A 19,093-nucleotide genomic window follows, 5' to 3' on the forward strand; every position below is an offset into this window, starting at 1 on the left:
AGCCCCCAAAAGATCCCTGTTAATGAAGCTATAACTTTTATTATTCCACGGGAAAATAAAATTGTTATTTCTGTATTGGAGCTCCTATGCTGCTTCTGGTGTTTTGCTTGAATTAGAATTAAAAGGACTAGTTTTCCATCTGAGGGAACTATAAAAAAAGTAATGAACATTAAAAATGCTAGTAACACTTATTCTGATGCCCCCTAAGAAAGGAGAAGGAAGAGAAATTCATCTTATAGAAGAGAATGAATATATCAGGATCTACAAGGTGTCTTTTTTTCTTACTGCTTTTGGAATCTGCTATTTAGGTCACCAATTATTTCTTTGTTGGCAAATTTACTGACTTTTTTTCTTTCTAACCTCTCTGTTGCATTTAACTCTTAGTAACATTCTCTTTTTTTTTTAACCGTTAGGGAAAGTTTCTTAAATGCAGAAATGACAGGGAGAAAGAAAGAGAAAGAGAGGGAAACAGTATCAGAGAGAAAGAAGTGAGGAGTAGAGCAACACAGATCCCTTTCCCTCCCTTCTGTACGTTGTGGTGCCAGATCTTCTGTGGTCCAACCAGATCCTCTCTTCCTCCAGCCATTCCCAGCCGTTGACGTCCCCCAGGGCTTGGAATTTCACCCTTTACTTGGTTTTTTAAACTTGTTTTTGCAGTTTCTCCTCCAGATCATGACTACTTCGTGATTACAGTTCTCATGTTCATTCCAGTGTCTCTCAAATGCAAAATTTGTCCTTTCCTTTCATCTGAACTTTGATTCCACATTGCTAATAGATTTCTTTAAACTCAAAACAAATATACTGTCGTTTTAGAAAAACTGAGAATGCTGAAAATCATGGAAAGGTAAATTGAAATATAATAAATTTTAACTGTAATTTGATGTCAGTATTCTCCACAATACACTGGCAATGTTTGTATTATTTGTAAATGCAGAGTAACCATTATTGGTGGTTTTTTTGGAAAAAAAAAGAAAATGCGGTGCTTTCAAACCATATTTTGCCAAGACCTAATATCCAGGCAGACTGTTCCACAGGCTATCCGAGTGTATACCACCGTTAACAAGGTCGATTTTTGTTGTTTTCTGTTAGTACAGTATAGAAATGTTCCTTTGTATCTTTTTTCTAGGAGAGAAAATAAAAACCAAAAATTTTTAGTTATCTTTAATATAAACCTGCACTAAAAGCTTGGATGAGCAATTAATCTAAATAACTTTCCCTATTAAGAGAGCAGCAAGGCTGACTACCACTCGTTATGCCCATGTATGCTTTACCCAGCACCCTGCAAGACACATGTTGAGAAAACATGACCTCAGAGCAGTTAAATACATGCCAAGACCGAATGGATAGTAGGTGGTGGAGTCAAGGTTTTCCTGAAGCAGCAGCAGCCTGCGAATCAAGCCCTTCACTACATAGCATGGCCTGTATGATCCAGTTGTCACCAACCGGTGAGGTCCAAAGAGAGCAGGGATTTTATTCTGCCCACTGCTATACCTCAAGTGCCTCACTAAGTGTGTGGAACATTGCAGATGCTCAAAAACATTTGTAGAGTTAATTCATCTGCTTGATTTCTTTTCTTCCTTATTCACAAAGACTAAAAGGTGGATGTTTCAGCCTTCTATTGCTAAGTAACAAACCAACCCCGAATTTAGCGGCTTAAACCACGGCTGTTTATTGTAATGCGCCACTTTGGGCAGGGCTCAGCGGGGATGGTTCGTCTGTGCTCCACGTTGCATGAGATGGGACCATGGCTGAGGTCAGGCTATCTGAGATGGCCTCTCATCGTCCAGGGCCTCTCTCTGCAGAGATTCATTATTTAATAATCCTACATGGTCTTTGGATCCCAAAAAGCAAAAAGAGAAGGTCTCAGGCTTCTTAACCAAGCACGGTGTCACTTCCATCAAAGCGAGACAGGAGGCCAGCTCAGCTTCAAGAGGAAGGAATCAAATGGACTCCACCTGCTGGTGGAAGGAATGACATGTGCACACCAGGAGGGGAGGCATTGTTGACAGCTATCTTTGGGAGACTCTTTACCACAGGAGACAAATAAAAATTCCTCAACTTTGAATTTGTGACTAACTCCTATCACCTGAGATCCTGCATGAAGTGTGCTTTTAGCTTTTACAGCTAAAAAGATACCCCAGGTTAGAATCCTGACATAATACATGGCAAGGGCCCTACATAATGCCAAGACTTTCCTATCGCTTTTACAAAATGCTTACCATGTATGCTATCTGTAGATAAGTTTTATTTTATTTTCCAGTTACTGGAAAACTACTATAAGTGGAGAGCAGAATGTCCAGAAATAAGTGCAGATCTCCATCCTAGAAGCGTTCTTGGCCTTCTGAAGGCCGGCTACGTCGGCGTCCTGAGAGCCCGAGACCCCACTGGCAGCAAAGTTCTGATTTACAGAATTGGTAGGTCACACACAGCACTTCCTCTTTTTTATTTTTCTTGACTGCCATATCGGAAGCTTCCATGAGTTCATATTTAAGAATTTAGCTTTTTAGGTTTTAACTTGGGTTTCATTTAGTCTTTTTTAAAATTTTTTTAAAATTTTTTATATTTTCTTGGCTGCGCTGTGTGGCATGTGGAATCTTAGTCCCCCAACCAGGGATCGAACCCGCGCCCCTTGCATTGGAAACCTGGAGTCTTAACCACTGGACTGCCAGGGACATCCCTCATTTAGTCTTTAAGGTCCCCCAAATAGAATAAAACTGGACGTTGTGAGAAAATTATCCAAAACCAATGAAAATCCCACTTCCATTCTTCCACACAGTTAACTATATAAAGTAAGAGGAAAAGAAAACACAGAAGAGAAATAGGTGGAAAAGGTAAAAAAGATCAAGGTAAAGTGTTTCAAAAATTCAAATAAGAATTCTGAACTATAATAATACAAGCTCCACGAGAGCATAGATTTTGTCTGTGTTCTGTTCGCTGATGTTTCCCAAGCACCGAAACCAGGGCGTGGCACATGGTAGGTATTTATGAGATATTTTTGGAGTGAGTGACAGAGTGAATGGTGGTTGGGTCCTGCCCCAGGCTGCGGAGCGAGGGGCTCATTCTCCAGGTGGAGGAAGGGGAGGAAGGGGCCGTGGGAAGCAGCACCCAGGCAAGTATTAAAGAACCCCTGTTCCACGTTACCCTCTTTCTTTTTTGTTTGTTTGTTTGTTTGTTTGTTTGCGGTAAGCGGGCCTCTCGCTGCTGTGGCCTCTCCCGTTGCGGAGCACAGGCTCCGGACGCGCAGGCTCAGCGGCCATGGCTCACGGGCCCAGCCGCTCCGCGGCATGTGGAATCTTCCTGGACCGGGGCACGAACCCGCGTCCCCTGCATCGGCAGGCGGACTCTCAACCACTGCGCCACCAGGGAAGCCCCCGCTCTTTCTTTTCACTGCTTCCTCTTTTCACCCCTAGGTCTTCCTAGTGTTTCCTGGAGGCTGGAAACCTATAACTTCTGCCCCTCCCTTCGACCTGTGTGTGATTAAAAATGGCACGAAACGGAGGGTTCACACTGTCCCCAGCATCCTTTCCTGGCCCGGTTGGAATGACAAAGATAACCAACATTTCATGAGCAGAATCTTATGAATTATCCTCTTACGGAAACTTTCACATCTGTAAATATTCTAGGGAACTTAAAGATATTTATAGATTTGCTTTTCCTGCCTGCTTATAGATAAGATACCTGCCTATAACTCAGCACTTGGCTGTCTTGCAAGAAGATCCTGCATTCAGTTCTTGAAAAGGTAGCAGAAGACTAAGTAGAATGATTCTGTTTTTCTGCTCCAGCTTCTGTGTCAAATACAGCTGGGTTAATCGTGAAGTCGTTGTCTGTAAGCCAGATATTACAGGTGCTCTTCTGTCCTGTCGTTGCCTCACCGGTGTTATGGGAAGTTGCATGAGGTTCCCCGAGTTCCTGAGGGTTAGAGTTGCCAGATTTAGCGAAGTATCTGTGTTTTATGTAGCAAGTGAAACTGTTTTATGAAAGCTACAGTGTCCAGTTACATTTGAATTTCAGGTAAACAATGAATGATTTTTTTTAGTATGCATGGGGCATACTTAGACTAAAAAAATATATCCAGTTTATCTGAAATTCAGCTTTAATTGGGCTTCTTGTATTTTATCTAGCAACCCTACTCAGGGGTCCCAGGAGCACAAGATGGAAACCTACAGGTGATTCCTTCTGTGAGTATCCTGGCTCTGCATGCCTGGCTGGAGGTTTTTTGGGGTCTCCTCATGTTAAGAAGTAAAAATGAGACCTTAATAGTGAAAAAGCAAATGTGCTACTTTGATCAGAAACACCTTAACTAATAGAAGTCAACAGTCTTCTATTGTTTAGCGAGGGCCTCTTTTTGTTTTAACATCTTTATTGGAGTATAATTGCTTTACAATGGTGTGTTAGTTTCTGCTTTATAACAAAGTGAATCAGCTATACATATACACACATCCCCATATCTCCTCCCTCTTGCGTCTCCCTCCCACCCTCCCTATCCCACCCCTCTAGGTGGTCACAAAGCACCGAGCTGATCTCCCTGTAGCCTCTTGCAGTTATTAATTTATAAGTGTACTGTTTAACTCAAAGAGATTTTAAGATCAAGAAAACATATCAATTTAGTGACGGTCAGACAGGAGAGTATACAGCAAATCTTCTGAGTGTTATGTAGAATAACATGTTACTCCAGGGCGAAAGGAGAAACTCAGAAGAGTTTTATGAGTAAAATGAAAGAATAAGATACATTTATATTTATACATTTTCTAAATTTAATTGAATTAATGGGAGGAACTAAAAAAAGGAAGTCTGTGGTAGAGCTTTTTGGGTAGAACGTTAGCATAACTCCTTCCCTGGTACCATCTCTGTGCAGTGTAAGCAGTGAGAAAACGCACAGAACCTTTTCCTCCAGTCCAGCAGGACAACCCAAGGGGAAACTAAAATTTTGCCATTATTGGCCTATAAGCCAAAGGATATAATCTTATGCCTTTTGAGACTCACTACTGTACTACAGCAGCAAAAGTAAAATTCAGCAGCGAGCATTAAGTTTTGACTGGCTTGGTTCTCAGGAACACAGGTTCTAGGGCATGCTGCCTGGGTCGGAATCCCAGCTCTGCTACATCTAGCTACATGGAAAGCTGTGCAGCTATAATTCCATCTTCTCATCTGTCAAATGGGCATAGCAGAAACTTTCCTCATAGGGTTTCTGTGAGCATTAAATCTTGCAATACAGTATATATAAAATATAATTAGAAAATTACCTTGTATGTACTAAGCACTCAATAAATGTTAGATAGTTGCTGGAGAAGGAATTAAAAATGTACGGCAATCTTTTCTTTTGCCTTAAAGGAGCCCAGAGTCTAAACCAGCAATGTCTGATAGAACTTTCTATGATGGTGAAATTGTTCTCAGTAGCTACTAGCCACACGTAGCAGTTGAGCACTTGAAATGTGGCTATCGCAACTAAGAAGCTGAATTTTTATTTTATTTACTGTAATTATTTTAAATGTTAATTAATTTAAATTTACATAGCCACATATGGCTAATGGCTACTATTTGGACAGCACAGGTCTAGACAACTATGTTGGTGGGCTCAGAAATTTAAGTCAGTCACTATTTTCTGAACTGCAGACTTTCAGTCATTCTGTTCATATTTTGCACCATTATAGCTTTCAGCCAGTGTCTGAAGTCGTACAGTACACGTGAACTGGTTTATCCATGGATTGATTATTCAGATTCTTACCAGGAATCTGAGGCTTTTAAAACTAAAGGGCAATTCCATTGTACCTTTCTAGGAATACCTCTAATTATCCCTCCTCTTTCTTCATCTCTAGATTTTTCCTTGCTATTACACACTATCCATTAACATTTAAATCTGTTAGGATCAGCCATCCAAAAGCTCCTTAATCCCGTAAGACCCTCCAGCCTCCACCCTAGCCGTCTCCCCACACTTCATTCTTAGCCACATTTTTAGAGTTAGTTATGTTCACCATCCACATTTTCTCACAGGTCCTCTCAACGCCCCCTGGTCTGGTTTCACTGCCACCTCTCTGGTGAAATGACCTTAGCAAATCATCGGTGACCTTTTCACCAAATCTAGTGGATGTGTTTAGTGCTATTTCACTTGACCTCTTTACATAGCAAACCTCTTCCTCTTTTTTGAGGTATTTGCCTCCCTTCTCTGATGCCACATACTCCTGGTGTTTTCCTCCAACTTAAACTGACTGTTTCTTCTTAGTCTCCTTTGCTGGCACTACGTATTCTACTGTAAATTCCGAAATTCCTTAGGACATTGGCCTTAGCCTCCTCTTCTTAAGCTACTTACCTCTCTACCATAACAGAGAGAAACATAAGTCCATGGTACTCCCTGCTATATAGACCTATAAGCACAGAAACTCTGAGATTTGTATCTTCACCCCCATTATCTCTTTGTTCCCAAAGCTCCGTACGACCAGTTCCCGATCTCAGCTGTATCCAACTGGACATCTCACAGTCACCATTCTAACGTGTTCAAAACTGCCTATGATCCTTCCTTCCTCAACACTTTTCTTCCAGTGTTTCCTATCTCAACAAATGGTACCACCATTCTACCCAGTTGTTCAAGCCAGAAACTTTGGTATGTTTAGAATTTTACCATTCCTTAGTCATGAATCTTTTTTTTTTTCTTAACCCTTCATCTTGTTAGGTATTGCATGAACCTTGTAATCTGAAGATTTGCATCTTTTTCCAGCTTTGGAAAATTTTTCTCTTCTGTTACTCTTCCTTTCTCCTCTGTTCCCTATTCTCTGTATTATTGCCTTCCAGAACTCTAATTAGTTGGGTTTTGAAACTTCTGGATCTAGCTGCATGTCTGTTAACTTTTTATTCATACATATTGACTCCTGGGTCTTCTGTGTTGAGATTGAGAGACTTCCTCAGCTTGATGTTCCAAACCATTATTCCATCGTTGTCTGTGTCTCTTCTGACATTTATCCCATCAACTGAGATTTGCTTGGATTGTCATCTTTTAATTTCCAACATCTCAACTGATTCTTTTTCATAATAGCCTGTTCTCATGACAATAGCCTATGGTATCTTTTTTTCCTCACTGAAACAATTTTGTTTCTTTTAATGTTTCTTTTGCTTTATTAGCTGTTTCCTTCAGTTTTAGTGCCTTTGTCTATTGAGTTTGGATCCTCTCTTCTTTGTGTGTCTGTGTCTTTAAAACTATTAAAATTCTTAGTGGTTGCATATCTTTTTTAAAGATCACCTGCTTGCCTATCCATTACTGTCAATTTTGCATGACGTGGCCTGCCCCAGGACTGGTGGGGGAGGGGAGAGGACAAGAACTCAGTAGCTCCTCTTCTTAGCACAGGTATTCCTTGTTTTTCCTGGGTGTGGGGAGCTGGCTACCCTTCCGAGCGCACACTACTTTTCTAGCCTATATGGACGTGCCTCTCCTACACGCTGCTCGTCACGGAGGGTGTCAGATAGACCCACCTGCCTGTCTGTTCCTCGCACATTTCCCTTAGCAGCAACCTCTGTGGTTACGATGGGGCCCTAGTTATTCTTCATAATTCAGAGCCTTGCTTTTCCCATTTTCAATACCTTCGAGCGTGGAGCATACCCAGAGGCATTCCAACCTTCAGCTGCAGTTCCATCCTGCTGTAGTTTGGGCTGTAGCTTCATCTGGCCATCAAATCCAGGCTGCATTTATTCTCTTATTTTCTCCGTGCTCTTAAGAATCTGTTCTTTGCTAGGGATTTGAGGGAGGGAGGGAGGGAGGGAGAAACAGGCACGTGTTCTTGGACCACCAATTTGACCTGATACTCAATTCATGATCTTTGTACGTGTTTTATTTCTATTGATCCTTTAAGTCTAAAAAGAATTCGTTTCCTTTTGTAAATCTTTCTGATTCTTTACACAGTGCTGAGATATGATTTTTTACATTTTTTTTTTTTTTTAGCACACTGGGACCCAAAAGTTTTCACAGCTTATGATGTGTTTCGTGTAAGTCTAATCACGTCCGAGCTTATTGTACAGGAGGTAGAAACACAACGGAATGGAATCAAGGCTGTCTTTGATTTGGAAGGCTGGCAGTTTTCTCATGCTTTTCAGATGACTCCATCTGTAGCCAAGAAGATTGCTGCTGTTCTTACAGTAAGTGTGTATTTTAACTGTTCGGCACAATACTTAGTTATATGTTAAAGAGAAGGGAGAGTGCATTTATTAGAAAATTAAATACAATTTTAGAAATGATACATAGAATTCAATAACGGTAAGAGGAAGTAAAGTGTTATTAATTCAAAAAGAAAGAATGTTGCAACAAACTGTGAAAATATGTTCAAAATTTCTAACCACAGAATTCATATATTTAAACAATAATGTGGTGACTTTTATCTTTCAGTCACTAAAATTTTCTTTCTAAATTAAAAATTGACTCAAAAAATAATATTTATAGCAATCATACAACAAAATGTCATGTAGGTTTTGGTTGATACAGATTGATACAGTTGATATACAGGTTGAAAGATTGATACAGTTCTTTCCGGGAAAAAAAAAAAAGTTTTAAAAATGGCCATCATCTTTGACCCAGTAATCCTGCTTTTGGAAACCTAGCCAAGGAATAATCTTAAATATAGCAAAGACTTTGTGTATAATAATAATAGCTTACTGTGTGCCAGGTACTTTGCTAAGTGTTTCAAGTGCATTACCACTTAATGGCTACACCAAAGCTTATGACATATGACTATTAATTTTTCCATCTTACAAATTATTTTACTATGTCAGAGAGGTGACATAGCAATGCCCAAGCATACACATTTTGTCAGCAGTGAAACAGGGATTCCAATCCAGGATATCTGAAGATAAAAGCTGTACTTAGAACCCCCATTGCTTCTATGCATAAAGATAGTTACTATAGCATCAATTTTTTAAAATAAATTTACTTGTTTAATTTATTTATTTTTGGCTGTGTTGGGTCTTCGTTGCTGCGCGCGGGCTTTCTCTAGTTGCGGCGAGCGGGGGCTACTCTTCGTTGTGGTGCGCGGGCTTCTCTTTGCGGTGGCTTCTTTCGTTGTGGTGCACGGGCTCTCGGTGCACGGGCTCAGTAGTTGTGGCGCACGGGCTTAGTTGCTCCGCGTCATGTGGGACCTTCCCGGACCTGGGATCGAACCCATGTCCCCTGCATTGGCAGGTGGATTCTCAGCCACTGCACCACCAGGGAAGCCCCCTATAGCATCAATTTTTATAGAAAAAAATTAGAAACAGCTTATTTGTCTAGAAATAGGAAAAGCGTTACTTAAATAATGGTACATCCATTTGATGAATTATAGCATCAATATTAAAGCTCACAATGTTTACAAAAATTGTATTATGTCAGTGAAACAAAACGGGGTGCAAGTTATTTAGAGAGCATATTAGCAGTTATGTTTAAAATAAAATTATTCATAGAAAGAACCTGAAAGGAAAAATCACAATTGATAACACATCTCTAAAAGCTATGTGCAGAAAAAAAAAAGAGTTTTGCATGAAAGAAACTTGGCAGGAAAAATCTCTATATTAACAACACATCCTTGGGTAGGGAAAATACTGATGGGGTTGTTCTTTGCATCCTTAACATTTTAAACCTTAGAAAAAAGCCGATATTACTTTGATGTGAAAGACTTATACCTGTGTCAAAAGTTTAAAAGTGTGTGTTTATTGTACTATTCTTTCAACTTTTATGAAAGTTTGATTTTTCTTCCTCAAAATAAAAATTTGAGGGGAAAAGGTTAAGTATCCAAATGACTCATTGATTTTTCAGAAGCACATTTATATGTGATTGGGGAAGATATTTTCTGTGTCCTGCTTATGAAAGATGTAGGTATTTCTTAAAATACTTGGCCTAAACTACAAGGTGCAACCTTTTTAGAGACCTTTTCTTAATCTAGGGACAGTGAACTATAAAGCAGGCTATTGTGTTGATGGAATAATTTTGAAAATAAAATCACACTTTAGGTATTGCTGTAAGTTTAGCAAGTGTTCAAAGAAGGGGCTTGTCGATACGATTACATATTGATTTATGCTTTGTTATTAATAAGACATTTTCTTTATTTTCAAAGGATTCCTTTCCATTAAAAGTTCGTGGTATCCATTTGATAAACGAGCCAATAATTTTCCATGCTGTCTTTTCCATGATTAAACCATTTCTGACTGAAAAAATTAAGGAACGGGTAAGTAAAACATATTCAAGTCACTATTCTTCTGCACCAAATGTTCCACTCCTTTGTTATTTAAAAATTGCTCTCTTATTTCCGCCCCTCCCCCCAACACACACAGCATTGTCCCAGTGTTTTGAATATTTATCTAACAACCCAACTACTTCTATAAAATTTCTTTTTAGTTTTGAAAAATCAAGTTAGTGAGGCTGTGGAAAAACTGGACCTCTAACACATGGCTGGTGAAACTGCAAAATGATATATTCCCTGTAGGGGGCAGTGTGGTCATAGTTATCAAAATCACAGCCTTCACATTTCTGGGATTTTTATCCTACAGATATACATGCTCATAAACAAAATTACATATACAAGGGGATTCATTGTAGCAAAATATGGGAAACCACCCAGTTTTCATCATGAGGGAGCTGGTTAAATAAACTGTGATGCACCTACACAATGGAACACAGTAAGATTTGCAGGATGTATTGTGAAGGGAAATAAGAACATGCAGAATCGTGTTTACACTATCTTTTGTATAAAAAGGGAAGAAATCAGAATCTATAGTTATATGGGCATAAAAGTTATTTTTAAAGGATGTGCAAAGAAACAACCAAAGTGGTTACCTCTATGGAACAAAAGAGAGGTACGGATGGGGTAGCTGAGGATATGGTTGGGAGCAAGACAGCTCACTGTGGACCTTTTATCTTGTTTTGATTTCTAGCCGTGTGAATGTATTACCTATGTAAATAATAAACATGCTTAAATTAGACACGTTTAACTGAAAACCATAGTACCCAAGGTATGTGACTTAATGTCGTTAGTTAAAGCAAATAGATTTGATTTTTTTTAAATTAATTAATTTATTGATTTATTTTTGGCTGCGTTGGGTCTTCATTGCGGTGAGTGGGCTTCTCATTGTGGTGGCTTCTCTTGTTGCAGAGCACGGGCTCTAGGCATGTGGGCTTCAGTAGTTGTGTCATGCGGGCTCAGTAGTTGTGGCTTGCAGTCTTAGTAGTTGTGGCTCGCTGGCTCTAGAGCACAGGCTCAGCAATTGTGGCACACGGGCTTAGTTGCTCCGCAGCATGTGGGATCTTCCCGGACCAGGGATCGAACCCGTGTCCCCTGAATTGGCAGGCAGATTCTCAACCACTGCACCACCAGGGAAGCCCAATTTGATGTTTTTTACCTATCTTGCAGAGTCTTATCTCAGGTGAATATCAATATTACTTGGGATTTTTCAAGTGTTGACAATAGAGTGTGAGTTCCCAAACTGGCAACCAGTCTTCTGCATGAATCTGTAGAGGATAATTTTTAGAGCATTTATTTAGACAAACGTTGGCAACATCTAATGCATGAACACAAACAGGTTTTAAAGGCATTGACAATTTAAATATCAAAAACTATTTAAATAGAAATACTGGTAATGTGAGTGATAATAGCATATTTGGAATGTTACAAAGTATATTCTTTCATACTAAGAAAATGTAACATCTTGCATCTGGTCAGAAAATGACGACTCTAGAGCTTCTTTTGAGGTTTTCCAGTAGGTATTTCTGTCTGTCTTCAAGAAGAACTGCCCCTATGGAAGATTCTTTTATTCTTATAAAAGCCGGGTTTTTTTGTTTATTCTTTTTTTCCTCTCTTCAGTATAGCTTGACAATAGCTGGCCATCTTCTGTTGAACGCTGACAGACATAAAAATAAGTATTTCTATTTTGGGTTATATTCTGGACCAAAAAAATGAATACAACAATAAACTGAACCTAATAAACAGGAGAACATGAGCAAGAAGAGAAGAAAAATTTTAAATTGAGAAGTGAAGCATTTCAATGAAAGTTAATTGACATGAAACAGACTTGCCAAAATGGGGAAGGCAGGGAGGACCAAATCTAGCCACTTTCTCCCTTTAAACATTTTGGCAGTACTCTATGAATGATTTTATTTCTCCCTTCCTGAAGAGATGGTTGAATTTCTTTTCAATTAGCTGGTAATATTTCAGACATTTCAGAAAAAAATCAAGGATTGGGACTGTAAGGTTCCTGAGTGCAAAGAACTTGTTTCATTCATCTTTCAGTCTTCATATCCTAAGCACATAGTAGGTGCTTATTAAATGATTGTTGAATGTACAGATGAATCCTAGCAGATGAGTAAAGGTATTTATGTATTTATTTTTAACAAGATGTGCTTTTAATCAAAGGTTCCAAGTCTTTATTTTAACTTCAGGACATTATATGATCAATTTTTATAGTTTAAAATGTTCAAAAATTTAAAGTTCTCAACACAACAACTATCATAATTTCTCTTAATTTTTTATTAGCCAAGACTGTCTGTCAACTGTACCACATAAATTATTCCCTGCGTACCTGATTGTGTGCTCAGATATATGCTTTTATTTAATATGAACTAATAAAAGGAAGAACATTTTTATCATCTACAGAACCATCCCAGGATATTCAATCTTTTGCTAAGAATCACCTGTACATTAGGGAATAGAATGTATAAAATGATTTTATTTAGAGTTTTAAAAATCTACTTTTGAAAGAAAAAAGAATGGCTTTTTGTAAATATTGTATAGTTATAAGGATGCAAATATAAGAGAACAGTAAATTGATCAGATTCAGAAGCAGCACAATCTAAACAAGTATAGTTATTAGCTTCATAAGCAGAGGAATAAAGGATGTATCGGTAGTATCTATACATGTGCTCCTATCTTAGAAGTGATGAGAGCATCTTATCTTACAGTGTTGATTTTCCATTGGAAATGCATCTGATATACTGAGAGGCAGAGGGCATACCTTCTAAAACATTTTGGCTGTTTCAGATTCATATGCATGGGGACAATTACAAACAAAGGTTACTTCAGCATTTCCCAGACATTCTTCCAGTGGAATACGGTGGTAAAGAATACTCCATGGAGGACATTTGTCAGGAGTGGACAAATTTTATAATGAAGTCTGAAAATTATCTCAGCAGCATTTCACAGACCGCTAAAGGAGAAGAAGTTATTTAATGTGAGAGACTTCCTAATTAAAAATACATGAGTAAGATCCTACCTGGTTATATGAATGAAAGAAAAAGAATCATTAAACTAATGCTTTTCCGATTGATTTTTTTCAATGTAAAAATCTTCTAACTTGAGCAACATGGATATTTGGGAAATTTCTTTACTTTTTAAATATCTTTTCTTTACCTTTAAAGTAATTAAATATTATTATACCTTAAAAGCATAGAAGAGGTTCCTGATTTTTGCACTTGGAAGAAAGTTATCTCTAAAGTATCTTTTCACACGCACTTCGGTGTGTTTCTCAAAAGTTTTATTTTAAACAACTTTTCTGGTCACACTGGTTTGATTATAAATGAATAAATATTCACTGAAAAGAAATATTAGCACAAATCAACTGATTATAAAAATCTATTCACACTCATTTTGGGTGCGTGTCAGATAGACTATAATTCAGATTAAAATCTGAATACAGTTTTATATAGTTATTTCTGTGGGCCAGCAAGGTAGTTCACCTCAGGGAAATTCTATTTTACCATATTTGCACAATAGAAACTTTTGATTGAAGAGTCTGTACGCCATAAACTCTTATATGTAGCATCAATAGGTCTCTATGAAATTATTCATGTTGATACAGTTAACTACATAGAGATTCAGAGGTGGAATAATATTTGGTTGCCGTATACGTGGACTCTATTTTTTAATCGAACAGTAACACAACTACACAAGGGAGAGGAAATGTTTACATTTTAAAATCACTGTCAACTACATCTGGAACTTTTCAGATTATGCATGAAGAAATTTGGGTTTTACTGTGTTATCAGAACATTCTAGCCAAATCCTACAATTCATATTTACTTAAAAAAAATCAGGAGTTAAAATGTGCTGTTTGTACTGTAGCTATGTTAAAGCATATTTCATTTATTGAGAAAGATATGTCAATATAGCTTTCAACTTATGACAATTTTTATAGTATTTTATAATTTTTAAATTTTATTTTAAACTTAAAAATGAAAGAACACAGTATACAAAATTTGTTAAACATTTTTTAGCTTAGTTGGGTTTCAACATTAATCATACAATAGTATCTTTGTGAAAGAATATGTAAAGGGTGTTTTTCTTTATAAGAAAATTATTCTAATCAGATGAGCTGATACTTATGATTCTCTGTACGTATATCTGTGAAAAATTGAGAGTGATTGTGAATGTTCTTTAGAGAACGTGTTTGATTTTGATTTAGCACTGGGAAGGTAACTTTATATTATAAATTTAATTTAAAATATTAGATCATGCCTGTTTTCTAAAAAATGTCAAAATCTTCTTTACAAAATCATACAATTTAAAATTGTATAATTAAAAATGACAGCAGAATAAAACTATTTAAAAAGTATAAATAATAGCAACAACAAAAAGTTCTAGTTTACCCAACTTTTATTCCTAGAAGATTTACATCACAAAGTTCCACTTCATTCACATTTGGGTGCTTAAAACACTTTCTTCTGACTCTGTGAAGGAATGATTACTTTAGCACAAGAATAAAGGATAGTATTTTAAAATGTCTTTTAAATATGATTCATTGGTGATGTTACTGACAGTAAATAGAATTAAAATAAGTCAATCAGTAGAAGTACATTTCATTATAGGACTTTGAATATTTTATGAAATGCAGCGATTCACTGAAGAACATTCAAAGAACAATGTAAAATGAACGGGCAGTTTTATAAGGTGGCAAGATAAATAGCTATTGAATTGTCTCTATTACTTTACTGTAATTGCACCAGAGGTGCCTTTTAAAAGATTAACTCTAACGTGTGCTCATTGTGTTACTGAACTGCCCGATAATTTATTTGTTTTAATATTGTTCAAAACAAAATAAAGATCTTTCACGCAAACTATAGCTGTTTGTTTTTCATTTTTAAATATGAATATTAGGCATTCTTTTTCAAAAACTGCTTTTCCTTACAGAAGAGGTTAAGAAAAAAGTATCGCATCTAGCTGTCCATGACAAAAATGCCAGTGTTTTCTTTAAATGTTTCAATTGCAGACTGGCTTTCCTGCTGCTCAGTTCAATACCATCTTGCCCTGTCTTCTTGTGCTGAAAGGGACCCAAAGTTAATTTCATAAAACTAAGCCATGCATACTTCAGAAGTTAAAACTTCTAAGTGAGAAAAGCCAGAGTGTGTCACTAAATCAGATAATTGGATTCTGAAACTGCTGTGAGCCCAGATCACGATTTCATTTGTCAAATTATGTTTTTCTTACAGAAATAACACGTTCTAGAGCAAAGAATATCTTGTCTCCCACCTAAATTAAGCCAGTAGCTCACGAAACAGATCAGACATACAGACAAGCCCAAAACTCAACAAACTAGTAAGGCGGTGTTGTCTGAAACACTCCTTCCTGGCCTGTGTGTTGAATTTTGCCCCACCTAGATGCTGTGGAGGAATTAGGAGTTACAAAGATTGAACTAGAATGATGGCAGTAAAATAAGGATTGGCAGCAGTGCCTCCCCACTAATGTTCTGGTTGGCAAGGGCACATCCCATCCTTCTCCCTCCCCCAGAGCTAGCACTTGATTGACTGCTCGCCTCTTCTCTATCCAAGTCAATCATATCAGTCTATTAAATATCTACTTTTGATAACACTGTACATTGAATTAAGTACTATAGTGAATAGAAAAACTAATTGGATGCTAACTAGAAGAGAGAAAATACTTATCCAAAATAGCCAGGTAGGACTTCCCAGGTGGCACAGTGGTTAAGAATCCGCCTGCCAATGCAGGGGACATGGGTTCGAGCCCTGGTCCGGGAAGATCCCACATGCCGCGGAGCAGCTAAGCCCGTGCGCCACAACTACTGAGGATGCGCTCTAGAGCCCGCGAGTCACAACTACTGAGCCTGTATGCCTCAACTACTGAAGCCCTCATGCCTAGAGCCTGTGCTCCGCAACAAGAGAAGCCACCACAATGAGAAGCCCGCGCACCAAAACGAAGAGTAGCCCCTGCTCGCTGCAACTAGAGAAAGCCCGTGTGCAGCAAGGAAGACCCAACGCAGCCAAAAATTAATTAATTAAAAAATAAATGGATATTTAAGGGAAAAAAACCAAAATAGCCAGGTAAAGTGCAGTACGGGTTTCTCCTGGTATCTGAGAGTAGAGCTTTCCTACCAAACCTTGCTTAAGCCAAAATGGGGTAACACTAACGGATGCACAAAATAAATAGAAAGCACAGGTGCTCATAGACACAGTTCAAAGCTATGGATGCTGAGATGCTAAGTGTGGTTCCAGGAAGGAGCGTGGCAGTGTCACTCTCACTGCTCTGGGTGGCGCTGCCTCTATAATGGCTTATGGCAAAACAAACCCTTTAGCCTTTTTTTGTAAAAGCAAAAATCCTTGAGGGATTTCTTTCGGTTAGTGAAAACAGGTACTAATGTAGGTTTTTGCAAAAGTGAAGTGGTGTAAAGCAGCCTTTCGAAAAGCAGCGGATACCTGTATAGTGTAAGAATCTTTAGAGTGGTTGCAATAAAGTGCTTTAGGAGTTTCACAGAAGGAAAGATCATTTCCACCCAGGGATCTAGAGGATGTGTTTTTAGCGGAGGTACTATTTGAAGCACAGCCTGTAAGAAGAATGGACTACCCCAGAGAGCAATCAGAAGTGAGGAGAGGGAGGCTAGTCCAGGCAAAGAAATAGCATGAGCAGAGACTCAGAGACCAGAAGGAGTAGGTCACGTCTGAGAAGTCGTACGTAGGCCTATATTTTTGGAGGGAGGGCAATGCTACAGGAGCGTGGGCCTTCTGCCTAGAAGGATGCTTGGGAAACAAAATATGGGAAGCCTTGAATGTCAGCTGAAGGGCTCTCAAATGTCTGAACTGCTTATTTTGTGCCAGGCCCTATTTTAGATTCACATACATGTGTCACTCAATCTTTGCGGAAAAAAAGAAGTAAGTGGCATTATGCCTGTTTTTACAGAAGAGAACTCAACTCTGAAAGTGTCCATTCCTTGCTCAGAATCACAGGGCTAGTAAATGCCAGAATCATACTGAACTCGGCCGGCCTAGCTGTAAAGTCCACGCTCTCTGCAACACCACCATGCTCCTAATAGACCCAATTCCACAGGCCACAGGGCTCAATGGCCACCAGGTTCTATCAGTCCTACCTGAAAATATCTGACCATGACCCATTTCTAAGGCTAATCATCTCTCATCCTACCTGCTGTCATAGCCTCTCTTGTTGGACTACCAGCTTCTCACTGGTCCTGCCTTTATATACCCCTCCACTGCTGCAGTTATTTTTCTGCAAGATTTCATTCTCTGAACTTTCGCCAGAGCAACACCGCACGCGGGTAAATTACTAATTGGCACCTGAGGCCCTTCACGATGAGGCCCAATCTGTTTTCCCATCCTTATATCGCAGGACTCCTAACCCCACGTATACGCTAGGCACACCAACCTTTTTTTTTTTTTAATTGGAGTATAATTGTTTCACAGTGTTGTGTTTCTACTGTACAGTGGAGTTCCCTCTGTTATACAGTAGGTTCTCATTAGTTATCTATTTTATACATATCAGTGTATATATGTCAATCCCAATATCCCAGTTCATCCCACTCTTCCCTTCCCCCCTTGGTGTCCGTTTGTTCTCTACATCTGTGTCTCTATTTCTAGGCACACCAACCTTTTCCAAAAATATCACCCTTTCTACACAAGACCTCTCAGAATCAGCAGCAAGGGGAAGGGGGGGGGGGGAAGGGGCAAGGGAGATGAAGTGTGTGTATTTTGTATCCTGGCCAAAATTCCTCAGAAATTACTCTAATCCCTACATTGTTCGGAGACAAATTATGTTTGACGAGATCAGCAAACACTGACCTTTCTCTTCTGCCCAAACCTGCTCACAAGGTCTCCAGTTTCCTGCTCTACGGCTCATGAGTAATTAGCTATGATTAGAACCACTTGTCATGACTGGTTAGGCAAGGTTACAACTCTTTGTCCTCCTGAAACTTGTTGACTGCGGAGAAAAGCATTTCCTGTTCGGATACCTGACTGAGACTTCTGCTTGCAGAACAACCCCCAGAAGCCACTGTTCACCCCTTTCCATGAAGGTCTAAGGCAAAACCTCGTGAGTGAAACACCCTGATAGTCAGATCCGGGGAGCTGTCTATATTGCAACAGCCAGAATAATCAACCTCTTTACTTGTCCAGTTTTTGTTGTTGATAGAAGCCTCCCAATATTCCCTGACAGGTAGGCAGGTGCCCCGTCTGGAGTCAACAGAGAAGTTCTGGGGAAGGTTGTGAGCAACTGTTTTACCTCAGCTGGACTCAGCCCATGGCCACGGGAATGTTACACAGAACTGATGTGTCTGAGCCTCCCTTGGCGGACTCTGACCTCACGCAATCACTGTGTCAGACTAACTTTACTCCTGCACACCCAACACACATATACACACAGTACAGCACCAATGAAGAAGATATTCTAATGGCCAACAGATGCATGAAAAGATTCTCAACATCACTAATTATCAGGGAAATGCAAATCAAAACCACAATGGGATATCACCTCACGCCTGTCAGAATGGCTATCATCAAAGCAATGACAAATAACAAGTGTTGGCAAGGATGTGGAGAAAAGGGAACTCTCATGCGCTGTTGGTAGAATGTAAATTGGCACCGCTACTATGGAAAAATGTATGGAGAGTCCTCAAAAATTTAAAATAGAATTACCATGTGATCCAACAATTTTACTTCTAGGCATTTCTCCAAATAAAACAAAAATACTCTTCAAAAAGATATGTGCACCCCAATGTTCACTGTAGCATTATTTACAATACCCAACACGTGCAAGCAACCTAAGTGTCCTCTGACAGATGAATGGATAAAGAAGATGTGGTATACATATACAATGGAATATTACTCAGCCATAAAAAAAAAAGAAATATTGCAATT

At 38.8% G+C, this 19,093-nt stretch overlaps 1 protein-coding gene across 5 annotated transcripts in view; it reads left to right on the top strand.

Annotated features, from left to right (window-relative positions):
- The window catches only part of TTPA (alpha tocopherol transfer protein), a 63,514-nt gene extending 48,459 nt beyond the window's left edge, over window positions 1-15,055 (top strand). For 4 of the 5 annotated variants that reach the window (XM_067712232.1, XM_067712235.1, XM_067712234.1 and 1 more), the window contains 4 exons: window positions 2,261-2,414; window positions 7,928-8,121; window positions 10,065-10,175; window positions 12,981-15,055. In XM_067712232.1, coding sequence (XP_067568333.1) covers window positions 2,261-2,414; window positions 7,928-8,121; window positions 10,065-10,175; window positions 12,981-13,169 — 648 coding nt within the window. In that variant the 3' untranslated portion in view covers window positions 13,170-15,055. The remainder of the gene's footprint in view (window positions 1-2,260; window positions 2,415-7,927; window positions 8,122-10,064; window positions 10,176-12,980) is intronic. The other variant, XM_067712236.1, reaches the window with a different exon arrangement.
- The last annotated feature ends 4,038 nt before the right edge of the window (window positions 15,056-19,093 follow it).

This window comes from Pseudorca crassidens, chromosome 17 (genome assembly GCF_039906515.1).
Source record: "Pseudorca crassidens isolate mPseCra1 chromosome 17, mPseCra1.hap1, whole genome shotgun sequence".
NCBI classification, from domain to species: domain Eukaryota; kingdom Metazoa; phylum Chordata; class Mammalia; order Artiodactyla; family Delphinidae; genus Pseudorca; species Pseudorca crassidens.